General features: G+C 34.3%; 3 protein-coding genes and 2 non-coding genes across 5 annotated transcripts; 2 read left to right on the forward strand and 3 right to left on the reverse strand.

Annotated features, from left to right (window-relative positions):
- The first annotated feature begins 3,717 nt into the window (after positions 1-3,717).
- On the forward strand, positions 3,718-7,148 carry LOC139873396 (uncharacterized). Its single transcript, XM_071861330.1, has 8 exons — positions 3,718-4,114; positions 4,207-4,271; positions 4,367-4,465; positions 4,654-4,701; positions 5,295-5,364; positions 5,516-5,587; positions 6,128-6,259; positions 6,801-7,148. Exons 1-8 carry the CDS (start codon positions 3,917-3,919, stop codon positions 6,936-6,938), a joined length of 822 nt encoding a protein of 273 aa, XP_071717431.1. The 5' UTR covers positions 3,718-3,916; the 3' UTR covers positions 6,939-7,148.
- Positions 7,149-8,951: 1,803 nt separating this feature from the next.
- Positions 8,952-9,036, reverse strand: LOC139873794 (small nucleolar RNA snoR114). The gene has a single exon (XR_011767515.1). It is a non-coding gene; the product is annotated as a small nucleolar RNA snoR114 (small nucleolar RNA).
- Positions 9,037-9,046: 10 nt separating this feature from the next.
- TRNAG-GCC (transfer RNA glycine (anticodon GCC)) lies at positions 9,047-9,117 on the reverse strand. The gene has a single exon. It is a non-coding gene; the product is annotated as a tRNA-Gly (tRNA).
- Positions 9,118-11,631: 2,514 nt separating this feature from the next.
- LOC139873494 (26S proteasome regulatory subunit 7 homolog A) lies at positions 11,632-14,834 on the forward strand. The gene is made up of 9 exons (XM_071861422.1): positions 11,632-11,815; positions 12,524-12,697; positions 12,786-12,863; positions 12,968-13,029; positions 13,115-13,259; positions 13,359-13,577; positions 13,992-14,173; positions 14,267-14,442; positions 14,543-14,834. Exons 1-9 carry the CDS (start codon positions 11,729-11,731, stop codon positions 14,698-14,700), a joined length of 1,281 nt encoding a protein of 426 aa, XP_071717523.1. The 5' UTR covers positions 11,632-11,728; the 3' UTR covers positions 14,701-14,834.
- A 1,626-nt stretch (positions 14,835-16,460) lies between these two features.
- On the reverse strand, positions 16,461-21,405 carry LOC139872828 (uncharacterized protein C630.12). Its single transcript, XM_071860756.1, has 13 exons — positions 21,241-21,405; positions 20,041-20,100; positions 19,756-19,934; positions 19,517-19,652; positions 19,302-19,398; positions 19,162-19,221; positions 18,975-19,075; positions 18,842-18,876; positions 18,707-18,764; positions 17,868-17,942; positions 17,579-17,727; positions 17,219-17,464; positions 16,461-16,857 (listed from the first exon to the last, which is right to left on the reverse strand). Exons 1-13 carry the CDS (start codon positions 21,352-21,354, stop codon positions 16,602-16,604), a joined length of 1,566 nt encoding a protein of 521 aa, XP_071716857.1. The 5' UTR covers positions 21,355-21,405; the 3' UTR covers positions 16,461-16,601.
- Between the last annotated feature and the right edge of the window lie 1,792 nt (positions 21,406-23,197).

Raw genomic sequence — 23,197 nt, forward strand, 5'->3', positions numbered from 1 at the left:
AATGGGGTAGCTTTTGGATATTGGACGTGGATTGGGGATTTGGTAGTTCCCGGGATTATGCTCTTGGTATCGGGTTAGGTTATAGAGTCCTAACTCCTCTAAATGTGTAATTGGGTCGAATTAGTCACGTCTTGTATTCATGGGTCGTTGGAGACCCGAGGGTTGAATACTCTTTCGTCATATAAAACCCGTTTGCGTATTGTTTGAAATAGTTAAACTTGTGTTGGATTGAAAATGGTATGTCATGTTTAAAATGCGTTGAATCTGTCTTCCAGCTTTAAAGCGCGCCGCGCTTTGGCCTGCGCGCCGCGCTTTGGCCTGTTGTTGGTGGTCTGCCCAGTTGTCAACTACTGAATTTGTTTTACGCTTTAGCGCGCGCCGCGCACCCATATGCGCGTCGCGCATATGGTCAGACAAGAAACTGTGTTATATATATATAAAAAAAAACATGTGTTTTCTCATGTTTCGGTTTGGGATCGTTACACTTCCTCTCCTTTCTTCCATCTTTAACCCTATCTTTTCTGAAATTCACAATAATTAATTGCGTAAACATATGCTATTTATCTTTATTTGCTGACTGAATGACCTCCCCATGCCTTTAATAAGAGAGAGATTTCACCACTGATTTCATGTTTATTATTATTAGGCCACTCCCTATCATAACTAAACTATTCATCCTCTTAACCTTTCACATCAGCGCCACATTAACACCAATATCCTATAACTAACTCATAATTAAACACTCCCTACAATGGCTAAAACAATACTCCTTAATATACAACGTACAAGCAATAAAGCATCAAGTCCAACAATAAAAAGCCAATGGACCCACAATTCCTATAACTAAACTTAAATCTTTCGTTAAATTGATGGTGGATGCGGGTAACTAAAGCGGGTAACTAGCGTGCCTATAGTTAGTTACGGGTAATGATGGGTAATGAACGGGTAATGAACTATAGGGAGTGGTCTTCTTCTTCTTCTTCTTCTTCTTCTTCTTCTTCTTACTATTGCGGCGGCGGCGGCGGCCACCACCACCACCACTACTTTTTAGGGAGGTGATCCTCACAGTCTCACACACCACTTTTTGATCAATGTACACCTAATTATCTATCTATTATATCATTAATTATACTTAGAATAATAATATAAATTCAACTCCCTCGATTAATCTAGGGGTATAACTGTCAGCTTATGAGACAAAAGGGTACATGTATTGGATGATCACCTCCCTTTTACAACATTAAACAGTTTCACTTTATATTCTGCAGATCTTGCTACTCCACAATCATCGTTCAGGGACAATCTGTATTCGATTGGATTATCTCATAGTGTTCATCATGTTTCATTTATGTCCAGCGATCTAAAAACCGCCAGATGGAAGTAGAAGTATTTTTGTAATCCGGTTATAACTCCGATGAATTGTTGCTGTCTACTCTTTAAGGCGGTAGCTACACTTGAACCTTTGTGTTCTGATAAAGCGCAAAAGCTTCTGGTAAACTTTAAAGGGAAATTGTCACCGGCAGCTAACGGTGGATAATTAGAACCTCCGGTTCAAGACGAAAAGGAGTTGTTGAGGAGATGAAATAGGATTTCAAAAGCGAATAAAGGCAAAGAAGTATGGAATAAAGAGATAAAGCATAACCCAGGTCTATATGCCATGCATGCTTTGTATATACTGTAATTAAGAGAAGTTTTTTATGCTTATTGTTGTTATATGAATATCTCTATATCTATGTTGAAACTAGATAAAATATACGTGAGAGGACGAGACCCTATGCATAGTCCTAAGGTGATTTATGTTTTTATTTGAATGAACTTGAATTCGAGTCACATGCGAACGTGAATTAATATTGATTTTTGCCTTTTTGCATAGTTTAACATTATTATTATTAATCAGAAGCAGAGTCTGAGTGTAGTTGGGAAAAATAAAAGAAAAGGGCTTTGTAAAAGGAAACGTACTATGTTGAAGTTGTGTGTTTATTTGGAGTTTATGGTTATGCAGTCTAATAACCGTTGAAATGTTGGTGATAAGGGTATCGAATAACTAAGATAAAAGGTGTATGGCTAACTGATTTCTAGTTAGATGATCATTGTAAGCTATGCAAACATTTTCAGGAAGACAAATGACCATTTTCACTTGGATATGTATTACTTGTTACCTAATGTAGGTCATCAAGATGGTACAGTTACCTGGTTTTAAATGAGGACAACTGACCATTTTTAGTGTATGTTTATCTGCATCGTTTGAAATTGCTAAAGGGAATACATAATCAAACGTAGGTTTCTTTTCATTCCTATTCTTTGATTTGATACCACTACTTTAAATTTCCCATGTTGATGTTGATTGCTGGCATTTGAATCTTGATCCTTGATAAACTTCATAAGTTCTTTATTTATCCCTTCGGTTTTATGTAGTTTTCTAGTTGCTTAGTATAGTGTTTTCTTGGGTGCAGTCGCGAGAATAGAGAAATGATTGTAGCTGCTTTGCGGCTTACATTGAATAAGCGGTGTTTTCTTGGGCGCATTGCCATTGTGAATGGCTTCCCTAAATTTCAGAAACTTCTAAAGAGGGACTAGCCGATGAGTAAGAGCTGCAGTGGGACTCTTATGAGAAAATTAGCAAGCAAATTAGAGAACAGAGACCAGCTGCAGATCCCAAAATAAGCGAAACTAAAATTGGTGATACTAAAAAAAAATGTTATTTTCTATCCTTTTAGGGTTTTGATTGGTGAAGCACAGAGAGGTGCAGAGGCATTAGAGGCATCTGCAGCTATGAGTCCAATGGCTGAAACAATTAGCAATATCAAGTCTACAGAGATGGATGATGGTAGAACTCCAGGGGCTAGTTTTGACAGGGAGGAGGTAATGGAAGGTGTTAAGGATATAGCACAAAAAGGCGTGAATGGAGGAGTGGCAACTACAAGGTTAGGTGCTGATGAATTTGAAAAGTTCGATGAGTTGGGTCTTGAGTTGAATGGAACTGAGTGTGCGGATTTATCAACACCATCATTATCTTCTTCGTCATCTTCGTCATCATCATCATGGACTGATTTGAGTTTTTTGTGAAGAAAGTGGAAACAGATGGTGAAAAACAAGAAAAAGGAGGCAAAGGTAGTAGTAGACAACAACAAAAAAACAGGTGATGAGGGTGCTGCATGTTTTTTCTTTTTTGTTCTATGCCTATGACAAACCATCTTTATTATACCTTTCATTCTTATAGAGATGGCAAACATAGCTAGTGATTTTGCTTTCAATTGCTCTGCAATGATACAATAAAGATATAATAAAAGCTCCATCTATTGTCTATTCTTTGTTGCACAAAATCATTTGTTGACATATGAATAATTTCTGTATATGCATTGAATCAAAATTGTATTACCAAGTTTTTATCCTTTTCTCGAACCATAAAAGAACATCGCTATTTATATCGTTAAAATGACTACTGGCGGTCTTGGTCTTCAGTCGATCTTGTTCTACTCGGGTTGGGTTGTTGAGTCTGACATAAACTCACAACTAAAAGCTACAAACTACCATCTAGTCTTAATTATGTTGTTAATAAGTATAAGGATCTATACCGTCGTTATTGTATACATAAGGGAGGTAAAGTAACTAATAAAACAAACTTTAGGGGTTAGTTTGGAAACTATTCCGGTCACCGCTGTATCACAATCGCACCTTCATCGCGCCGCTCTGCCAATTCAATTCCCCTGATTTCACACTCAGCCCACTGAAATACAATTTTTTGTCGGGATCCAATTCATTACATAATAATACGTACGCTATTTAGCCCTAGAATTAGAAAACACAAAACTAACATTTTTGTTTCATTCAATTCAACAAATTCATAACCAAATTGTATCATTCATACTGACCGTTTACGGTTTACTGCTTTTATACGTTCAATAATCGAACAAAAATGAGAGCTAGGTTGTTAGTGTTCCCAATCAAAGGAAGAAATTGGTGTTTTATCAGATCGATTGACCGGTCAACATCACAATCTCAATCTTCCCAAACTCCATTCACATTTAAACAACTCTGGCAACAAATTTCTTCATCATCTCATAAACCAACCGCTGCTAATGTTGAACTCTGTATTGATTTCGCAGCTAATAAGGTACATGTTTAATTTTGATATAGGTATGCGATGTGTAAGTTTGTGCATAGAGTTAGGATCATGTATGTTCAAAAGTATTGTGTATTGTGCAGATGAATAACGCTTGGTCAGGTTTGGAGAAAGCACCTGAAGGAAGCTTTAAGAATCAGATTCATAGGTATAAAGCTTATTTTTGTGTCATTTTAATGTTATTTTAATATAAGATATTGAATATTGATTGTGATATATTCGTTTATTGATTGTGATGTGTAGTTTGGGATTAAAACTTTTGTCACGGGTTAGGCCTTCTGAGATATTCTTAAAATCGATTCCGAAGCAGTTAAGCGGAGTAGAGGTTGTTTATCCAGCAAGGTTTGTTTCAATTTCTCTCAATACTTTGTGTTAGTCATATAGGTGCTCGATTTCTAAATTTTGAATATTGGCATTAACCAAGAGACCTGCTCATGTCTAAATTATAATATCGTGCATGGTTAGATTGTAATAAAGCTAATTGTGGACATTGTTGAGTACTGATACTTTGTGTTTGATTTGGTTTGAAGCTTAAATGCAAGACTTGTTCGCCGAAGATTAAGGCACATTGCTATGAGGTGAAGTTTAGTCTTTTTCCTTCATTTCATTATTGTTGTTTAGTATAGCATGAATTAAAATACTAGAGTTGGTAAAATCGTAACATGCAAATAAATTATGAGATTAGAAACCTTTCAATTAGCGTACTATAATACTTGAAGTTTGTACGCATTAGTTTACTCTGTTGTAGACTCATTGTTGCTGATTTGAGCAAATGAATCCTTTTAATTAATAATGAGCTTCAACTCCTGTTCACGGTGTTTCTCTTTTGAGAAAAAAGGTCAATAATCACTGTGAGTTAGTATTTGATAGAGTTATTTGAATAAGGAATTTTCAAGCCGTCTTTTAGGAACCCGGTGTAACTGTTTTTACGAATGACAACATGTTTTAAGAACACATTTGCACATGACAATCCACAATCCTAAGTTAGTCCTATATTCATTTGAAAAAGGGACAGCTAATACTTCAGGAACACACTTTTTGCTTATTGTAACTACTTAGTGTCTTATTACACTAGCTTCACAACTCTTTCAAGGGTAATTCGTCTCATAATTTGTGGTAGTATTATATATGATGTTGTTGAGCTCAATGGCATTTTCTTTCTGATTTGCAGGGGGAGTATTATTCACAAGAATTACTTTTATGGATCAGTTACTCTGCTACCAGTTACCTCTGCTTTTGCCGTACGTATATCCATGCACAGTTAGATCTGAAACGTACATCACATGTCACTTTTGAGTCTTGTGATAAAATATATCCATTTTCAGCCTGCTACTCGTTCACTTATTTGGCATCAAATTAATTTGGATTTTATTTTCTTTATAACCTCTTTAGGTACTTCCATTGCCTAATGTACCATTTTTTTGGATCTTATTCCGCACCTATTCGCACTGGAGGGCCTGCAAGGTGAGTTAAGTTTCTAAATCCATGTCAAGTAAGTGACATTGATAGTTTTTGAACCCAATGAATATCTCACTGCCAGCTGCTATTGATTCAAATTGTTCTCTGATGATGATATTATATTCATTTTTAGAATCCTCTATAATATTCATTCATGATGGCATACCTCAATTTTGGAGCTTCAAGTCCCCTTCCCCCTGCCCCCCACCCCACCCACACACACACACTCACAAATAAAAATAAATAATAATAATAATATAAATCTAAGAATTCACAGACTAAGTAACAGTTCTTAAACGATGATTCTGATATTCAATGACCCATCTGATAAATAGCAAGTCATATATATACTACCAAAAGTGCATAATAAAACCAGAAAATTTTCTAAAATATTAAGAAGTTTCCAATCAAAATTTAAAATTCCCCATAAATATGAAATTATATTGTCCAGGGTTATTAAGAACTCAATTATGTTCATATTCTGTGTTTTGGATTGTATCAATTTCAATCTTAATGTTATGTATTCGTTCATATTTTTACTATCAGGGAAGTGAGAAGCTTCTTGAGCTGGTATCAGATTCCTCAAAGCGTTTGAACTCTCCTGAGACTGACCAAGAGAAAGAAGCCACAGAAAACGACTCAGAGAAGGAAAACCACACAACACCCGATTCTCCACTGGTAAGTTATATCCTAAAATCCCAGTTTACTAAAAAGCTTTTTGATCTATAGGTACAATTCAGTATAAATGACGCATTTCATTAGAATGAAAGAAGCCTAATTGTTATCCGATGCAACAAATGCACCAATCTTTAGGAATGTGGTTCCTTCCATTTAGCTGAATTTTATTCATGGTACAGGGTGTTTTTTGTTTTATTTTCCCTACTTTGTCATAGATTGGCCTGAGAAGTTATATATAGCAGTAGTCAATAGCTTCAAAAACTACAACTATATTACTCCTTAACTTTGCAATACTAACTAGAATATATACCTTTCTCCATAATCTTAGTTGAGATGTTTCTCATGATACTGAAATGTAATAATCCAATTTCATTACCTTGCTTTTTTTTTTTTTTCATTCCATTGTCGATTTTGTTGGTATTCCTCCGTGATTGCCTCTATATAATATTTGATCCATGATTGCTTGAAACCCATTTCAGCTTAAGATTATAGTAAGGAGAAAAGATTTATTGCTTTCTAAAATAAGTTATTTTGTGTGCAGGTAATGCAAGCCTCAGAGGAGCTTCAAAGACTTATTGGAGATGGAAATGAAGTTAATAAATGTAAATTAACTGAAATATGCAAGGTCTTCGATTTGAACACCATGGATGTGCTAAAATACCAGCAACACCTAAAATAATTGCACTTCTTTAGGAAAATAGAAATTTATCGAAAATTTTTATTTGTTGAACCATGTACTTAAACACACATGGATCTTATTTACAGTTTAGGTTATGTAACTGATGACACGCCTGTCAAAGGACCAATGACGATTTTGTTAGTGCTGCTACTTGACAAAATACATCATAAGGTTGTTTTGGTTCAACAGAAATAAAAGATTGTGCAGTTATTACTGATTTATATAATATGCATTAGGCCTCCCTTTTAAAGCAATAACTTTTCGCTATCACTGTATATTGCTGCCTACTGCATATGTTCAGACGTCAAATTTCACACATTATTATTTATTTCCGTGCCTACGGATTAGCAGACTTAAGTCGGAGTACCTTAGATGCGATTTCAGGACGAGCGAAGAGGAACAAGAGGATATTGTGGACGTCCGAATTGGGGACCAAATTTTACCTCCACAAGAGTCCTTTAGATATTTAGGCTCGATGCTTCACAAATCGGGAAGGATAGATGAGGACGTGACACATCGTATACGAGTAGGATGGTTGAAGTGGAGGGCAGCGAAAGGGGTGTTGTGCGACAAGAAGGTACCCCTTAAATTGAAAGGGAAATTCTTCAAGGTGGCAATCAGACCGGCCATGTTGTACGGATCGGAGTGTTGGCCAATGACGAAAGCCCAGGAGAGAAGGATGGAGGTAGCAGAAATGAGGATGCTTAGGTGGACGTGTGGTAAGACAATGCTAGATTTGATACCAAATAGAGTTTTTAGGGAGAACTTGAAAGTTGGGAACATAACCAACAAGCTGATGGAAGGACGACTAAGATGGTTTGGACATGTTTTGAGGCGCCCACTTTTAGCCCCGGTTAGGAGAGTCGAGACCCTTGTTGTTGGGGGCGTAAGGAGAAGGGGTAGACCCAGACGTAGGTTGGAGGATAGATTGAAGCTTGATATGAAGGAGCTCTTATTGACTGAGGACATGACTTCTAATAGGAATTTGTGGAGGAGTAGAATTAGAATAGATGACTAGGCTCTACATTTTTTTTATTTTTTTTTATATATTTATATTATATTTCCTGCCTACTTGCTTGTGTGCCTTATCGTATTGGCTGTACCTGTTTTATGGTTATATTATATATCTATACTTATTGTAGCATTTTCAGAGGATTTATTGCACTATATGGTTACATGTTTGTATTACATTATATAGCAATTAATTTATACATACTTACATATCACATGCTTTTATGCTATCATTGTATGCTTATTTGTCTATGTTTACATTGTATACCATCTATTTTATACTGCATAGTATACCTACATGCTTCTTACCAACATGTTTTCGTATACTTATTGTACTTACATGACTGGTTATACTTGCATATTTGACACGCACATATTTTAATTATATGTTATATTACATTATTTTGTTACATGCTTTATTTACCTATACATATCGTATTGATATATACTTTATTCATGGTAAAGTTTCTTTTTTATCTACTTTACTTGTATACTTTTACTGCACATATCGGAATTCATGGTTCTTTATGGTCGGAGGTCCCTAGGAAGCAGCCTCTCTGCTCTACAGAATAGGGAGGGACGACTTCCTCTACCTGGGGACCGATAGGTATCCGTGGGTGGAGGAATGACTTCCCTTTTACTTTAGGGTAGAGGAAAGGACTGTCTACATCTAACCTCCCCCATACTCCACTCTAGTGGAATTGGTTATTGTTGTTGTTGTTGATTATTTATTTCCGTAATCAAAGTATAATTGCAACAATCCTAACCACCTATTATTTATACATTCAGTTAGATACTAGACTTGAACTAACAAACGGATTTTGCTAAAACAAGCAGACACTACATTAACCAAATAATTGTAACATAAGGTGTATAAATCTGTACATAATTCACTCGACTAAAAGTAACATATTAGAGATCTGTAAAATGTTCACAAATATTCATTTAAAAAAAGGTTTGAATGTGAAGAACCACAGGTATAAAATTATAGTGAAAAATGAGTTGCTCAGATGTGCTTCTTGATTCGAAATATCGAATAGCTGTGATGACCCAACATCACAATGTAGCACAGTTTTCCTCACAGCAACTCATAAAATTGCACCAGCCGGGAATCGAACCCGGGTCTGTACCGTGGCAGGGTACTATTCTACCACTAGACCACTGGTGCTTCATGTTACGTTCGGCTATAATAAATTACTTCCGTAATGAATATTCTCAAAAAAACGAGGAGGTTTTTTTTTTGTTTTATTTTCTATTTCCAACAAAACATTTTCCATTTCTTAATACCTCTATAAAAAGTAAAATAAAAGTAACATAATCAGTCAGTTTCATGAAGAGATGTATGTATTGAAAGCCTATTACATAAATTTGTATAATGCTGATAAAACAATATTGTAATATAAGATATATTATTGTATTATAATCGTTATAAAATACGAAAGTATAATACAAATATAAAAATATAAAATAGATTTAAGTGAGTACTATAAGAAAATTCTAAGTTATGGTACTCGCATGTTACATGTTTCGTCACTCTTAATTGGTGTTCCTTTCTGATTTACGATAATTGACAACAATGGCTCTCTTGGCTTGTAGCATGGAACAAAAGTAAGGAGATCAAGAACATGTTATATGTCATCATTGTGACTTCTTTATGGTTTATTTGGAGATTTCGCAACGAGACTATCTTCGGCGCGAGTACTTTGAAGAAAATTTTGTTATTTGATTTGATTCGCATTTTTTCCTTTAGTTAGATCGTTAGTAGAAGCTCATGTAATCTTGATTGGAACTCATAACGGTTAAAGCCATTGTAATTTGTTTTGTGTTGCTTCTAGCGTCTTGCTAGGAGTACACTTTTTTTATAAAATTAAGCCGTTCAAAAAAATTGGTGTTTCATTCACCTTTCATCATCCATTCTTTTAAACAAATAGAATTAGATCAAGACATATAGATTTTAGATTTAAGTTTACTATATTTAAATTCTAAATTCTAAATTCATTAATTGTATAAAAATAACTTTTTGTTTTATTAAATGTTACGCTATTCGGTTAGCGTACGGAAACATGACAGCAAAACATAATCCAAAGAAGAACCGATTACCATAAACATGGATAAAAGCATAAAAACACTATAAGTTTCAGCGGACAGCGGATGGCGTTAAGAACAAAAGTCAAATTTCGAAGAATAAGGGTTGACTCACCAATCAGAACACGACGCGTGTCCATCCTTGAAGAAGAACCTTTGACTTTTTTGCCTATAAATAGGCCACCTGGACTTCATTGATAGCCAGAATGTATCATTTTATTATAGTAGAAATTTCGATCTCTAAAGTGATTGACCAAGTTTAACCTTGACTAGATTCGCAGTTTGACTTTAGATCCGGTAATCATTGTTATTCGGAGAGTGCATGAAGACTAAAACCACTCACCGTTAACGTGATTGTGATTTACACTCGTACTTTATCCGCAATCTGAATTTAGTACGGTCATTATTCAAATTTAGTATCAATATTTATAAATTTATTATTATAATATGATGATTTTAAATTGTAAATAAAAAGTTAAGTTGTATATACTGAGGATTATTCATTTGAGTCCAATAAAAAGGTTGAGATCCAAGGGATGATTCTAATCCATTGCCGCCGCCATCCATTGGATTGAGTGATCATCAATGGCTTAGATCCAATCCCCTTTTCCTCAAAATTAAATCATTCATTCGTACGCTCACTCCGTCATTCTTACGCACCTACTCCGTCATCTGTACGCTCACTTCTTGTCGGCGCCATCTCCAGCCGTCGTCTCGGTCATCTTCGTCTCCGTCATTGCCGTCGCCATCTCCGTCCGTCACTCACTGCGTCCTGATCGAATTTGAAACCTTAATTTTGTGGTTCGATGGAGTAGTTCAGCATCACAAGCTCTGGTATCGTCAAAAATTGATGTTTCTGAGTTCGTATTTTTGTTTTCTTGCGATAGAGACGATGACTCAGTTCCCATGGTTTCAGTTATATTTCCGCCATTGATTGACCTTCGAAGCTTTGTCTTCAGCTTGCAGTATAATTTTCTAATTGATATGGTGATGAATATCACTATCACACGTGATTGAATATTTCAATCACATGTGATTGTGATATTACAATCACATCACTATCACATGTAATTGAATATTTCAAGTCAATCACATGTGAACTTCCCGTGTTAATCACATGTGACGTGTCGTGCTGTGATTGGTCCCGTGAATTTCAAATGCTACGTTTTCGTTTAAAAGCAAAAACTTAAGTCACTTAAATTTTCCTTAAGATCTCAATGTTACATAAGTTGTGATTTTACGCCATTGGGGCTTTGCCTCAGTGGTCTAACACCTGGGGGTGTTAGGTGAGTAGAGACCCGGGTTCGAGTCTCGCTTGCGCCAAGGGGGTTTTCCCCGCCTTAACCTGTGAGACCTCGGTCTCTCTACCCTCTGGTTACGGTCCGGTTTTCTCCTCTGACTGCGTGTGTGCTAACCACTAACCTGCGAAGCTAACGTGCCGTTCAAAAAAAAAAAAAAAAAAAAAAAAAAGTTGTGATTTTACATATTTTATAGTATTTCCTTTTATTTTCTCGTTCTAAAAAAACTATTTTAAGTTTTATTATTATATATATAATATAATAATATATATATATATATAGCCCTAGCACATCAGCTCTTTTATTCCATCTCCATTTATTTGCTCTTCAAGAAAACTATTAACGATTGCAGCCTCTACACTTTTATCTCCGGCGTAAAATCACTTCTAAATCATTATGCCGACTGATATTGAAGACGAGATCAAGGATGAGAAGAACCCACCACCTCTCGATGAAGATGATATTGCTCTCTTGAAGACCTATGTAACCAATTCTCTCCCTTTTCTACAAAACCCTAAAAATTACTTTTTCCGATTTATTCATCATTCAATTGGATGAAAAATTAGATCTTTGATTAACTTCTGTTGTTACTATGTTAGATCTTGCCAGTTTCTTTCTTTGCTATTTTTTTTGCTATTGCTGTACTATTTAGGGTTACAAAGCTCGATGCTTTATTATGTTTTACTTTGTCTACATGATAATTAATTATTATCTATTATTAAACGTTAATCGATAGCAAATTACTATGTAAAGTGGTCAACTTTAGTGATTAAAGTTCTTTGATTATGTTGAGTTGGATATTTCTGCCCCCATCTGTTATATAATTGACATATTAATCTAGTTAATATAAGGACTTCAATACTAGATGGAGTTAGGTAATTATATTTACGTAAGTGGACCGTTTTGCAAATTACATCGGTGACGTTAGCTATCAAGTGTGTAGAGATAGTTTAGTTAAAAATTAATGAAAATTAGGGCTTTTTAGCTTCATGGTTCTGTGTCGATGAATGTGTGTGTGTGTGCTTTCTATTTCAAGAATTTGAAGGTTGACACAATCTTTCTTCTACGTGTCCAATCGTAGATTGATAACATATTTATCTTCTTGTGTGAAATATTTCGTTTGTTTTGGGTACGATTTTGATGGTATTTTTATCACTAATTAAACTAACAATGAAGGTGAATTTCATGTAGGGATTGGGACCTTATTCCAACAGCATCAAGAAAGCTGAAAAGGATGTAAAGGACATGGCTAAAAGGATCAATGATTTATGTGGTATTAAGGAATCAGACACTGGTTTAGCTGCACCTAGCCAGTGGGATCTTGTTTCTGATAAACAAATGATGCAAGAGGAGCAACCTCTTCAGGTACAAATTATTCGCTAATCGTTGAATAAAGTTTTTATCTTTTTCTATATTCTGTTATTCACGATTACTGTCTCATCTTTCCATACAGGTTGCTAGATGCACAAAGATAATTAACCCAAACACCGAAGACGCAAAGTATGTTATAAATGTCAAGCAAATTGCAAAGGTATGTTAATGTTAATATTGTTCTTCTCTACAAGTATTTAGATCTTTAGTATGCTTTATATATGAATTGATTCATCTGATATTTTATTTTTTTATAATTTTCAGTTTGTTGTTGGGTTGGGTGACAAAGTTTCACCTACTGATATTGAAGAAGGCATGCGTGTTGGGTAGGTTTTATCATTAAAGTTTTAATTTTTATGAACTTTTATGCTATTTTAGACAAGTAATTGTTGATGTTGGTGGTTTTTTCAGTGTTGACCGAACAAAATATCAGATTCAGATCCCGTTGCCTCCCAAGATCGATCCTAGTGTGACAATGATGACGGTCGAAGAAAAGCCAGATGTGACTTATAATGATGTTGGTGGATGTAAGGAGCAGATTGAGAAGATGAGAGAGGTGTGTAAAAGTTACTAAATTTATATCACTATATGAAGTTATGAACTGTTTTGTTTTAGATATTTATTGTATTTATTTTTTTGTTTGATATGAGTGTAGGTTGTTGAGTTACCTATGCTTCACCCTGAGAAGTTTGTTCAACTTGGAATCGATCCACCCAAAGGTGTTCTTTGCTATGGTCCTCCTGGAACCGGCAAGACACTTTTAGCTAGAGCCGTTGCAAATAGGACTGATGCGTGTTTTATACGTGTAATTGGAAGTGAATTGGTTCAGAAGTATGTTGGTGAAGGAGCTCGCATGGTTCGCGAACTATTCCAGGTTACAACCAAATGAAGTTATATATTGATTGAACATATACTGTAGTCATCTTAGGATTCACATGAATTACTCAAAGCCACCTAAATATCATCATATATATGTTCTTTTTTTCTGTGTTGGTCATCGTAGAAGGTAGCTTCTGAACACACACACGAAGAAAATTAAACTCTTTAAATTGACAATAAATGGTCTGTTTTATGGTAATGTTATTATGATATATAATATAATATAATATAATATAATATAATATAATATAATATAATATTCATAATATTAATATTAATTGGTATATAAGTTGAGTATCTGAAATGAGAAATTTGATAAAGTGAAGAGTAGCTTGAAAGACAGTAATTATTATCATCAAAAAAGTGTCCCTATGTGACAACTTAAAACTAACAGTCTTCCACTTTTTAGATGGCTCGATCAAAAAAGGCTTGCATCGTTTTCTTTGATGAGGTTGATGCAATTGGTGGTGCCCGTTTTGATGATGGTGCGGGTGGAGACAACGAGGTTCAACGAACTATGCTTGAAATTGTGAACCAACTTGACGGGTTTGATGCCCGTGGTAACATCAAAGTTCTAATGGCCACAAATAGGTTTGCTTATTTCTATAACCACTTTCGACAAATGTCATTTTTTGAATTTTTAAAATGCTAATTCTGTTATGCCTGCAATTATTTATATTCCAGGCCAGATACACTGGACCCTGCACTGTTACGTCCCGGAAGATTGGACCGTAAAGTCGAATTTGGGTTACCAGATATGGAAAGCAGGACACAAATTTTCAAGATCCATACACGAACAATGAATTGCGAGAGAGATATTCGGTTTGAACTTTTGGCTCGCCTTTGCCCCAACTCTACTGGTACATTCATTATTTGTCACATTTTGTTTTATTCTCAGTAACTATCACACATTAGATGGTTTTTAAAGTTGGTAACATTATGTGTGAATTTGATGTGCAGGTGCGGATATCAGGAGTGTGTGCACGGAGGCAGGAATGTATGCAATTAGGGCACGCAGAAAAACAGTAACTGAAAAAGACTTTCTTGATGCAGTGAACAAGGTGATCAAGGGATACCAGAAGTTCAGTGCTACCCCGAAATACATGGTTTACAACTAAGAGTCTCGCGGATCATGATTATCATTATCAATGTTTGTTTTAAACTTATTTCAATCTTTGTTTAATTTGGAACAACATAATGTTATCTTCATGTACCAACTTTTGATTATAATGAATTATTGTTGTTTTTTTTATTTAACTTGCTAATGTCTATTCAAAAAGAAAGGGTAGCGACATAACAAGAAAGTTTGCTTATTTGGTTTAAAAACAGGTTGAAAGTCTTTATATTATTGTTCGTTGTTGTGCCACTCTGCGTTTTTTATGTTCCTCCTTCATCAATGCCGAAGAAAGTTCCCTTCTTTTGTTTAAGATAGAGAAGTTGGATCTTGGATATCAAGGGACAAGGCTAAATTAAAGAACAAGAGATCAAGTTGGTTGTTTAAACCATATACATCTTGTTATCTAAGAACTGAATATCTTAATTCTCCTAATTGTATCATAAATTTCATAGAAATTGTATCTCATTTGCATATTATAACATATGCTCCCTTGTTTAAAACACACTGCAAAGTTTTCAATAACATCTACACCCTTTTTTTTATAAGCGAGGAAATTTCCTATAAACGAGCACATTGGCTCTTCATAGAGTAAACCTCGGGTAATCAAGACCCCGAACGCGAGGCCTGTTTCTTAATAACATCTACACTTTTTTGGGTGTGTGATAAACATAGTGTGTAATTTATGATTTTGGATGTTATCCTTGGGATAAATATATCTAGTAGGTTGGGTTGTTTGTTGGACGTGTATGTATATGTATGTAAAGCTTTTTTAACGATGTCCGTTTCGCGTATAGTTAGTCGCGTTGTGTTCGTAAAATTATTTTGAGTTGAACGGTGGTCTCGGAAAAATTTAACTCGCACCGAGCGAGAATATAGGGCCCGTTATTTAGCGTTTTTTAACGATGTCCGTTTCGCGTGTAGTTAGTCCCGTTGGGTTCTTGAGATTTTTTAGAGCTGAACGGTGTTCTCGGAAAAATTTAACTCGCACCGAGCGGGAAGATATGTCTCTCTGAAAAACCGGGTGGAGTTTGTTAATTAAAATAAGAATTTGACATTTTGTACCCCTGTTTTGGGGGGTGACGCACCGAGCGAGAATATAGGGCCCGTTATTTAGCGTTTTTTAACGATGTCCGTTTCGCGTGTAGTTAGTCCCGTTGGGTTCTTGAGATTTTTTTAGAGCTGAACGGTGTTCTCGGAAAAATTTAAGTCGCACCGAGCGGGAAGATATGTCTCTCTGAAAAACCGGGTGGAGTTTGTTAATTAAAATAAGAATTTGACATTTTGTACCCCTGCTTTGGGGGGTGAAGTTGCACCCTGTTAAAACTTGGGGGTTAAAAGTTAGTATATAGAGTTGTCGTATAACTTTTGATTTCACACTTACTTTATAGTTTAATGTTTTCAAAGAAACATTTACAAGAGTTAAGCATATTTAAATGTTATTAGGCTATTTTTTATAAAGTTTTTGACTTTTTATTTATATTGTTATTTTTTCCATTTTTTTTTTTTTTTGTCGTATGTATTTGTTTCTTGGTCCAAAACGACCAAATTGGCGGTGGCTGTTAGTATATGTTGAAATGAAATAACAGTAGTTTATTTTTCTTCAAAATTCTGTCCAACCTGCAAAAATCCATGATTATAATGTTTCAATATCTTTCAAACCGCCCTGGCAAAATGGTTAAAAAATAGGGCAAATTATGCAATAAAGTATCTAACTTTGTATACAATTATAACCACAGGTTGATTTTATGTCTTTGTATGCGGTAATTGCATTGAGATACATATTAAAGTTACAACAGTGACCTGTATTACAACACAAAAATATCAGTCTGCTTTAAGAAAGCATACATTGCCTGAATATTCTCAACTTCTAAATCTTAAACTTGTATATCGATTAATTTATCATCATTTCTCGATCCAATCACTGAACAACATCATTATATAGATAGGCACATTAACAGCAGCAACAACTGAAATCACTAGAAAAGCTCGTATCAACCTTCGAATCACTAGTCTTATAATATTCGACTTGTTTGTTTTAAAACCTCCCAATTTTGCAACAGCATCCGGCCCCAATTGACCACTTACATCTTGAGGCATTGTAACATTAATCTCCTGCATTATCTGTTTTTTCGCTGTTGCGCGCATCGTTGCATTTCCCCTAAAAACAAAAAATTAAAAAATTATAATTATAATTATTATTAGACGAAATATCACGAATGGTCATTGTGGTTTGTATCAGAAATCACCGGTGGTCCCTGTACTTTTTTCCGTCAAGGATGGTCCCCGTGATTTGCATTTCTTTTGTCATAGATGGTCCCTGTGGATATGCACCACAGGGATCATCCGCCATTGGTGATTCAAAATGCAAACCACAGGGACCATCTATGATGAAAAAAAAGTACAGGGTCCACCGGTGATTTACGATTCAAACGACAAGGACCATTTGTGATATTTTGTCTTATTATTATCACTACAAGTACGACTACCGCCTCGGATTTGTTCAAGTATTAGAAACCAACCTTTCAATCCTCTCGGTTGATCGTGAAGGAGCAATTTTAACGGCTTTTTTTATTAAATGCATTGACCCTTCTGCATCCCAAACCATCTCGTACTCGCAGTTATCATCTTCATTTTTCTCTTTAGTGTTATTTCTAAAAATTCCTAAAATATGACTCAGCAAGTCACCAATGTGTAGGTTAATGCGCAGCCCATTTGATGGCCATAGGAGAACCACGACAAGAGTAATCACAAATAATAAGAGATACCTGAGATTTCAGGAAATTGGTATACACAAATATATAGGGTTAAGTGTATAAAAAAGTATCAAAATTTACCCAAAAATTTATTATAGATTGTATATATCCATCTATTATGGTTACCATATGTAAATAAATGTTTGGGCAGGAAGAAAACATAGACGAGTTGAAACGGCATTCGATGCGTTTGAAACCGCAAGTTTACTTGCAGTTGCTAGCATGAAAGACGGATACAAGTTTCCTTGCTGCCAGCTAATCGTCCCAAGAGTATGCTACCAAATGTAAGAAAATAAGTAATTGTCAAAACATTGGTTTTCAAAAAAAAAAAAAAAGAAAAAAAAGAAAAAAAAAAACGAAAATTGTTAAAATATTAAGACGAAACAGATGAACACTAAGATTGAAACAAACGTACCTCTACAACCGGCCCATGTGAAGTTATATGAGTAACACTACACTGATCATGATCGTGACCAGACAAAACAAGCACCTGTTCGCACAATTCAAATTAATGACCTTGTTTTTTTTATTTTTATATAAAATAACTTTTAATCATGATTTGGGTTTGGATGAAGGGTTAAGGTTATATTTATGTTGAAGTTGTGATGTGGTCCAGCGGTTGGTGCCTCCTTTAGGGGAGGTCAGGAGTTCGACCCCCGTTGGCTACATATTAACCCACAATTTCATCCCTGCCATGAAGTTCCACCCATGGCACCTTTCCCACATCGCGTTGGGGGGTAAAGGGGAGGGGGTTTTTACCGTCCATGCCCCGTATGGGATTGGTGTGGGTTTCCTCCTAAGCACGCAGTTGGGGGCGGGTATAACTGTGTAGGAGATGAACGCGTGGGTGGTTAAGTCCCCTTGGGTGATCCTAACAACTGTCCAAAAAGAAAGGTTATATTTATGTTACATAGTTTTCCAAAAAAGTCATTATGGTATGCACTCTCTTTTTACACACATCGAACTTTCAAATATCTTTACTTCTTTTAGAATGGAAAACTTACTATCTAACTCTCAAATTACCTGCTATTATTACCAAGTAGCTATTTTATTTGATGATGTGGCGCTCATGTGGAGTCTACATTACACCAACATGTTTGATCTAGATGACATAAAGTCCATGTGGTGTCCAAGTGGCTCCTACATGACATTTAAAGATATTTTGTTTTGAAATGTGCATATTACCATTATGATTTGGTTTTAAAATGTGCATTATACAACCTCAACCCTTTTTGTAAAGAAGAGAGAACATACAGGTTTGATCGAATCTAGTAACTTGTTTGTTGTTTTCTTTGTAAGATAATTCTGATACCTGCATCAGTACCTTGCTATTAAGTTTGCAACCGTAAAAAGTTATAAAAAGATAAGTAGATAGTATAAGACAGTTACATTATTTCCCGATCATCGGTTGCACGAGATATTCTCTGAACATGAAAACGTGAAGTCAATATAAGTCGACAAAAACGCATAAAAAGTAAGACTTCGATGAACTAACATAATTATTTATGTTTATAATTATAACCTGATTTATAATAGGCGAAGAACGTTGAGAACCACACGAAGTCCAGTCAGGTCGATAAAGTGGCATATGAGTTAATAAAACCCGTGGAGGTGAAGAAGTATCTATAGAATTGCAAATAATATTATCTTCTAAACAAAAAAAAATATATATTATATATAAGATTAAAATTTCAATTAGTGTTACATACCTTTAGATACAATGTTAACAAAATTCCATGAAGCGGCGGTCTGGTTTTGTTGTGGAAGACCTTCATCACCAATTAGAATCCTTTAATGTTTCGTGATAATATTAAAAATAATAATAATAATGATAATAAACTTTAATTACCATCTAATGTTTGGGAATCAACAGCAACAAATTCAACTTCTCCAGCAGTGAAACCATAGTTTCTTGAACCAAATACCTTTTCATAGCGGCTGATTACCTACTAAGTAATAAATGAAGGAAAACACATTATGTATTATATTACACCATATAAATAGAAATACTATCATCATTATTTTAGAGTGAGTAAATATTATTATACGAAAAATATAAAATACCTCAGGATTACGAGAGTGATATGCTGCATAACCAATATCATGGTTCCCCGAGAGGAAGTAGACATGATTATTTGTAATTTTTTCAAGAGTATTAAGATCAAAAATATGCCTAAAACGGTTCAAAGAATCCTGCCATCTGCAAAACCAACAAAATTTAGTATCAGAAGATTATTGAAAATCTGCAAAAAATAAAAAAAAAATAATACTTAAAACTTAAAAAATGGTAGTTTTGGCCTTACTCTTCATCGGAAAGAACGGGACCACCGTCAAAATAATCGCCCAAAAACAAAACTACGTCAGGTTTGAAAGGCATAATGGAAGCCAGCATTGCTCTGCGCATGAAGACGTCGGTATAAAATTGTACAATCTCCAGTGTCAATGATTTTGGAGCTAATTTAAGTGAAGTTCTATCCATAAGCTGTTAGCAACAACAACAAAAAAAAAAAAAAAAAACTCGTTAAAAAATAAAACAAATTCGGAGCTACATTTAAGTTACATGTCCGCATTATTCAGATTGCACATACCTGTGGGTCGGTTATCACTGCAATTTTCACATATTCACCGGGATTATCGACTGTATCCATCTAAACATACCATTAAGAAAATTAGTCTCATAAATTTAAATATAAATATATTACACTTAACAAGTATTTTTTGTGTCAAAACATAGCTGCTTACACAAATAATCAATAAAAAAACAAAACTGACAACTAATCATACATATTCTGGCGTTTTTTGCTGGTATATTTTGCAACATATCCCTATAATATTGAAATATTTCCTGTAATTCTGAAATCAAACACTGAAGTTTTGAAAGTTAAAGTTAAATATTTTCCTATTTACAGTATTCAATAAATGATATATATGTATTTATAGAAATTTTTAAAAAATGAGAAATACTATACTATTGTAGTAATAGAAATTGACAGTATTCTTATTTGCATTATAAAGTTAATAGATCACTCATCATGAGATTGACTATTTGACTATGAACACTAAACTATGAATATTTATATAGCATTGTGGGTGGGAACAAATTTTCGTGTAAAATAAACAATGACCGGATATATCAGTGAATCTTAATGACATTAAGCACAAATTAGGTTACAAGAAAAAGTCATTACACCATAATGGTCCGTTTCTGTACAGCTCTTAATTCGGTAAGTAAAATTGTTGTTTCTTTGTCACTTAATCTGCCACTAAATTTGAAAATTGATCAGTTTCTAGGAGACATGGAATCAGACACCCCTCCAGAATAAGAGGCAAATGAAAACAGAGGCAAATTTAGAAAAAAAGTAAACAACCCCTGTATAACATTGGTAAACATACCTTACATCTATTTACATAATTGGCTTAACTTAACAATTAGGGCATCTATATGTTTGTAACACTTGCTCAGATCACATAGTAAACTTTCCTCTAATTCTATAGTCAAACATTGTACTTTCAAATGTGATCTTTCTAGAGTATATAATTCATGCATCCATATATCTATATCTATATATACATATGTACTTCAACTTACATATGTAATTATAGAAATCTCCTGAAAATGACATAAGTAAAATAGTATCATTTTGATTTCAAAGTAAAAGAAAAGCTATTTGCTAAAAATAAACAAGATTACAGCTCATAATTACTTACTCTGTTTGGTAACAACATCTAGCACAAGATTTGAATCAAATAATAAATTAATTAATAAGTTGAAAGCAAAAAAAAGTAACCTGAGGCCATGAACAGGTCCAATAGGAAGGTACCCAAAATGAAAACTTCTCGCCATAAAGAAGAGTAGAAGCCCATATGATACACAAGAACACTGTCAGATTTGAAATCATCATCGTTATCAATTCATCATCAAAGTTTATTTCTTTTTTGTAGTTGTTTCATGTTTTTTTTTTTTTTTTTATTTCTTCAGATGTACTTGTTGGTCTTCAATTCATTGACCATTCTTATTCTTATTATTGTTTTTGTTTCTTAATTTTTAATTTTTAATTTTTAATTTTTAATTTTTAATTTACGTTAGTTATTTTTCCCTTAGAATCTCGGTTCAAGTTGTTTTCTTTTTAATCGATTTCAATAAAAATAAAAGTCATCTTTTGCGTATCTTTTGCTTACAAAACAGTATTGTACTGAAAAATATCAATGATATGATAAATTATTTTTATGGCTATATGCTAAGGATTATATATCTTTAGGATACTCAAATTCATCATTTTGTGTTTTTTGATATGTGATATTTAAAAATTATTTTGTAAGCCGTCAAGTTTATTTTGTCGTGTTTATAGGTTTCAAACATACCCATGTTTGAAAGTGATTTTATGTGTCATTCAAGTTCATGTATTGTTCCATACATATAAATCTGACTAAATCTTATTAAAAAATTATAAAAAACTAACAGAAATGACCAAATTTTTTTTAATTAACATTATTTATACAACGATTATTGTTAACAAATGGAGGATGATTCTCACACACACTTTTTTGATCCTCACACACCAATTGAGTATTATTAGAAGAGTAAAAGGTTAAAATAGGTGTGTGAGGATCAAAAAAGTGTGTGTGAGAATCATCCCCCTTAACAAATACACGGATATTTGCATTTTTATATTATTTTCAAAGACTTTTTATAGTCGAATTTGATATATATGTAACAGCCTATGAACTTTGATGGCCTCCAAAATCTCTTTCATATATGGATGGTCTACAAATATGAAAAAATAAATATGGGTGGTTTACAAAATAATTTTAAAATATACGTGGCTTACGAACACAAAACGATAAACGTTGGTGGCCTCCTGATATATAATTGTTTTATGGTAAACTGTTAGCATTAGAATTTTTTAATAGATTAACTGTGAAAAGGATGAATCATTTTTGATACTGTTGCAGAAAAGATGGATAGGAACAATGGTAACAAGCTTATTCTTTGTGACTTGGGCCCCGAGGATGTTATCCGTAAGACTTGCTCATTTTTAGGGTCTTTGACGATGTGATGAAAGGTTATGAAAGTTAAAAAAAATATAAGCTATAATTAATTATTTGAATCGTCCTAAAACATCAACAAAGTCGAAGAAGCCTCGAAAGAAGAGGATGGTACGGGGGACCGAAATAAAGTGAGGGAGATTTGATATTGTGTTTGTAGATGTTGCACGTCTTAGTTTGGTTCGGCTAGAAGATGGTCTCTAATCTATCCTACGTGTCTTGATTCAACATCCTCTTTTGATGTCGGCTTTGGGCTATTTGTGTTGGGATTTAACATGTTACATAATACTTAAAACCATTTTAAGTTAAACTTAGCGGAAGCATGTATATATTACCATTTTGAACATGTTATATTTTAACCATTTAAAGTTAAATCCCAAATAGGATTAAGTTGTGAAATATACTTACAAACTAGAAGATAGAAAGGAGGTTATACTTTCTCCAAGCTAGGTAGTGGATGATGAAGATGATGATGAAGAATGGAGCTCCAAAAGATGAAGCCTCAAGTTGTAATACCTCAAGCTTTAACACCGACACCCTTGCTTTTGGTTAGGATTTATTTAACACTTGAAATGAGCTTACAAATAAACTTAAGACCCCCCTTTGTTGCTCTTGAACCTCACGGCCAGAATCAACAAAAAAAGGGAGAGAATTTTTGCTATTTTACTTGATATGTTTGCATGTGTGTGTTTTTCAAAT

Source organism: Rutidosis leptorrhynchoides, chromosome 10, assembly GCF_046630445.1.
Source record: "Rutidosis leptorrhynchoides isolate AG116_Rl617_1_P2 chromosome 10, CSIRO_AGI_Rlap_v1, whole genome shotgun sequence".
NCBI lineage: Eukaryota > Viridiplantae > Streptophyta > Magnoliopsida > Asterales > Asteraceae > Rutidosis > Rutidosis leptorrhynchoides.

Bases quoted from the DNA above. Each gene is read 5' to 3' on its own strand.
- LOC139873494 (XM_071861422.1), top strand. From the start codon at position 11,729: ATGCCGACTGATATTGAAGACGAGATCAAGGATGAGAAGAACCCACCA. The intron at 12,698-12,785 runs GTACAAATTATT...CTTTCCATACAG, and splicing joins AAGAGGAGCAACCTCTTCAG to GTTGCTAGATGCACAAAGAT. The intron at 14,174-14,266 runs GTTTGCTTATTT...TTTATATTCCAG, and splicing joins GTTCTAATGGCCACAAATAG to GCCAGATACACTGGACCCTG.
- LOC139872828 (XM_071860756.1), bottom strand. From the start codon at position 21,354: ATGATGATTTCAAATCTGACAGTGTTCTTGTGTATCATATGGGCTTCT. The intron at 19,399-19,516 runs GTATTTTATATT...ATTACTTAGTAG, and splicing joins ATCACTCTCGTAATCCTGAG to GTAATCAGCCGCTATGAAAA. The intron at 18,765-18,841 runs GTAACTGTCTTA...GTACTGATGCAG, and splicing joins ACCGATGATCGGGAAATAAT to GTATCAGAATTATCTTACAA.
- LOC139873396 (XM_071861330.1), top strand. From the start codon at position 3,917: ATGAGAGCTAGGTTGTTAGTGTTCCCAATCAAAGGAAGAAATTGGTGT. The intron at 4,115-4,206 runs GTACATGTTTAA...TGTATTGTGCAG, and splicing joins TTGATTTCGCAGCTAATAAG to ATGAATAACGCTTGGTCAGG. The intron at 4,272-4,366 runs GTATAAAGCTTA...TGTGATGTGTAG, and splicing joins TTTAAGAATCAGATTCATAG to TTTGGGATTAAAACTTTTGT.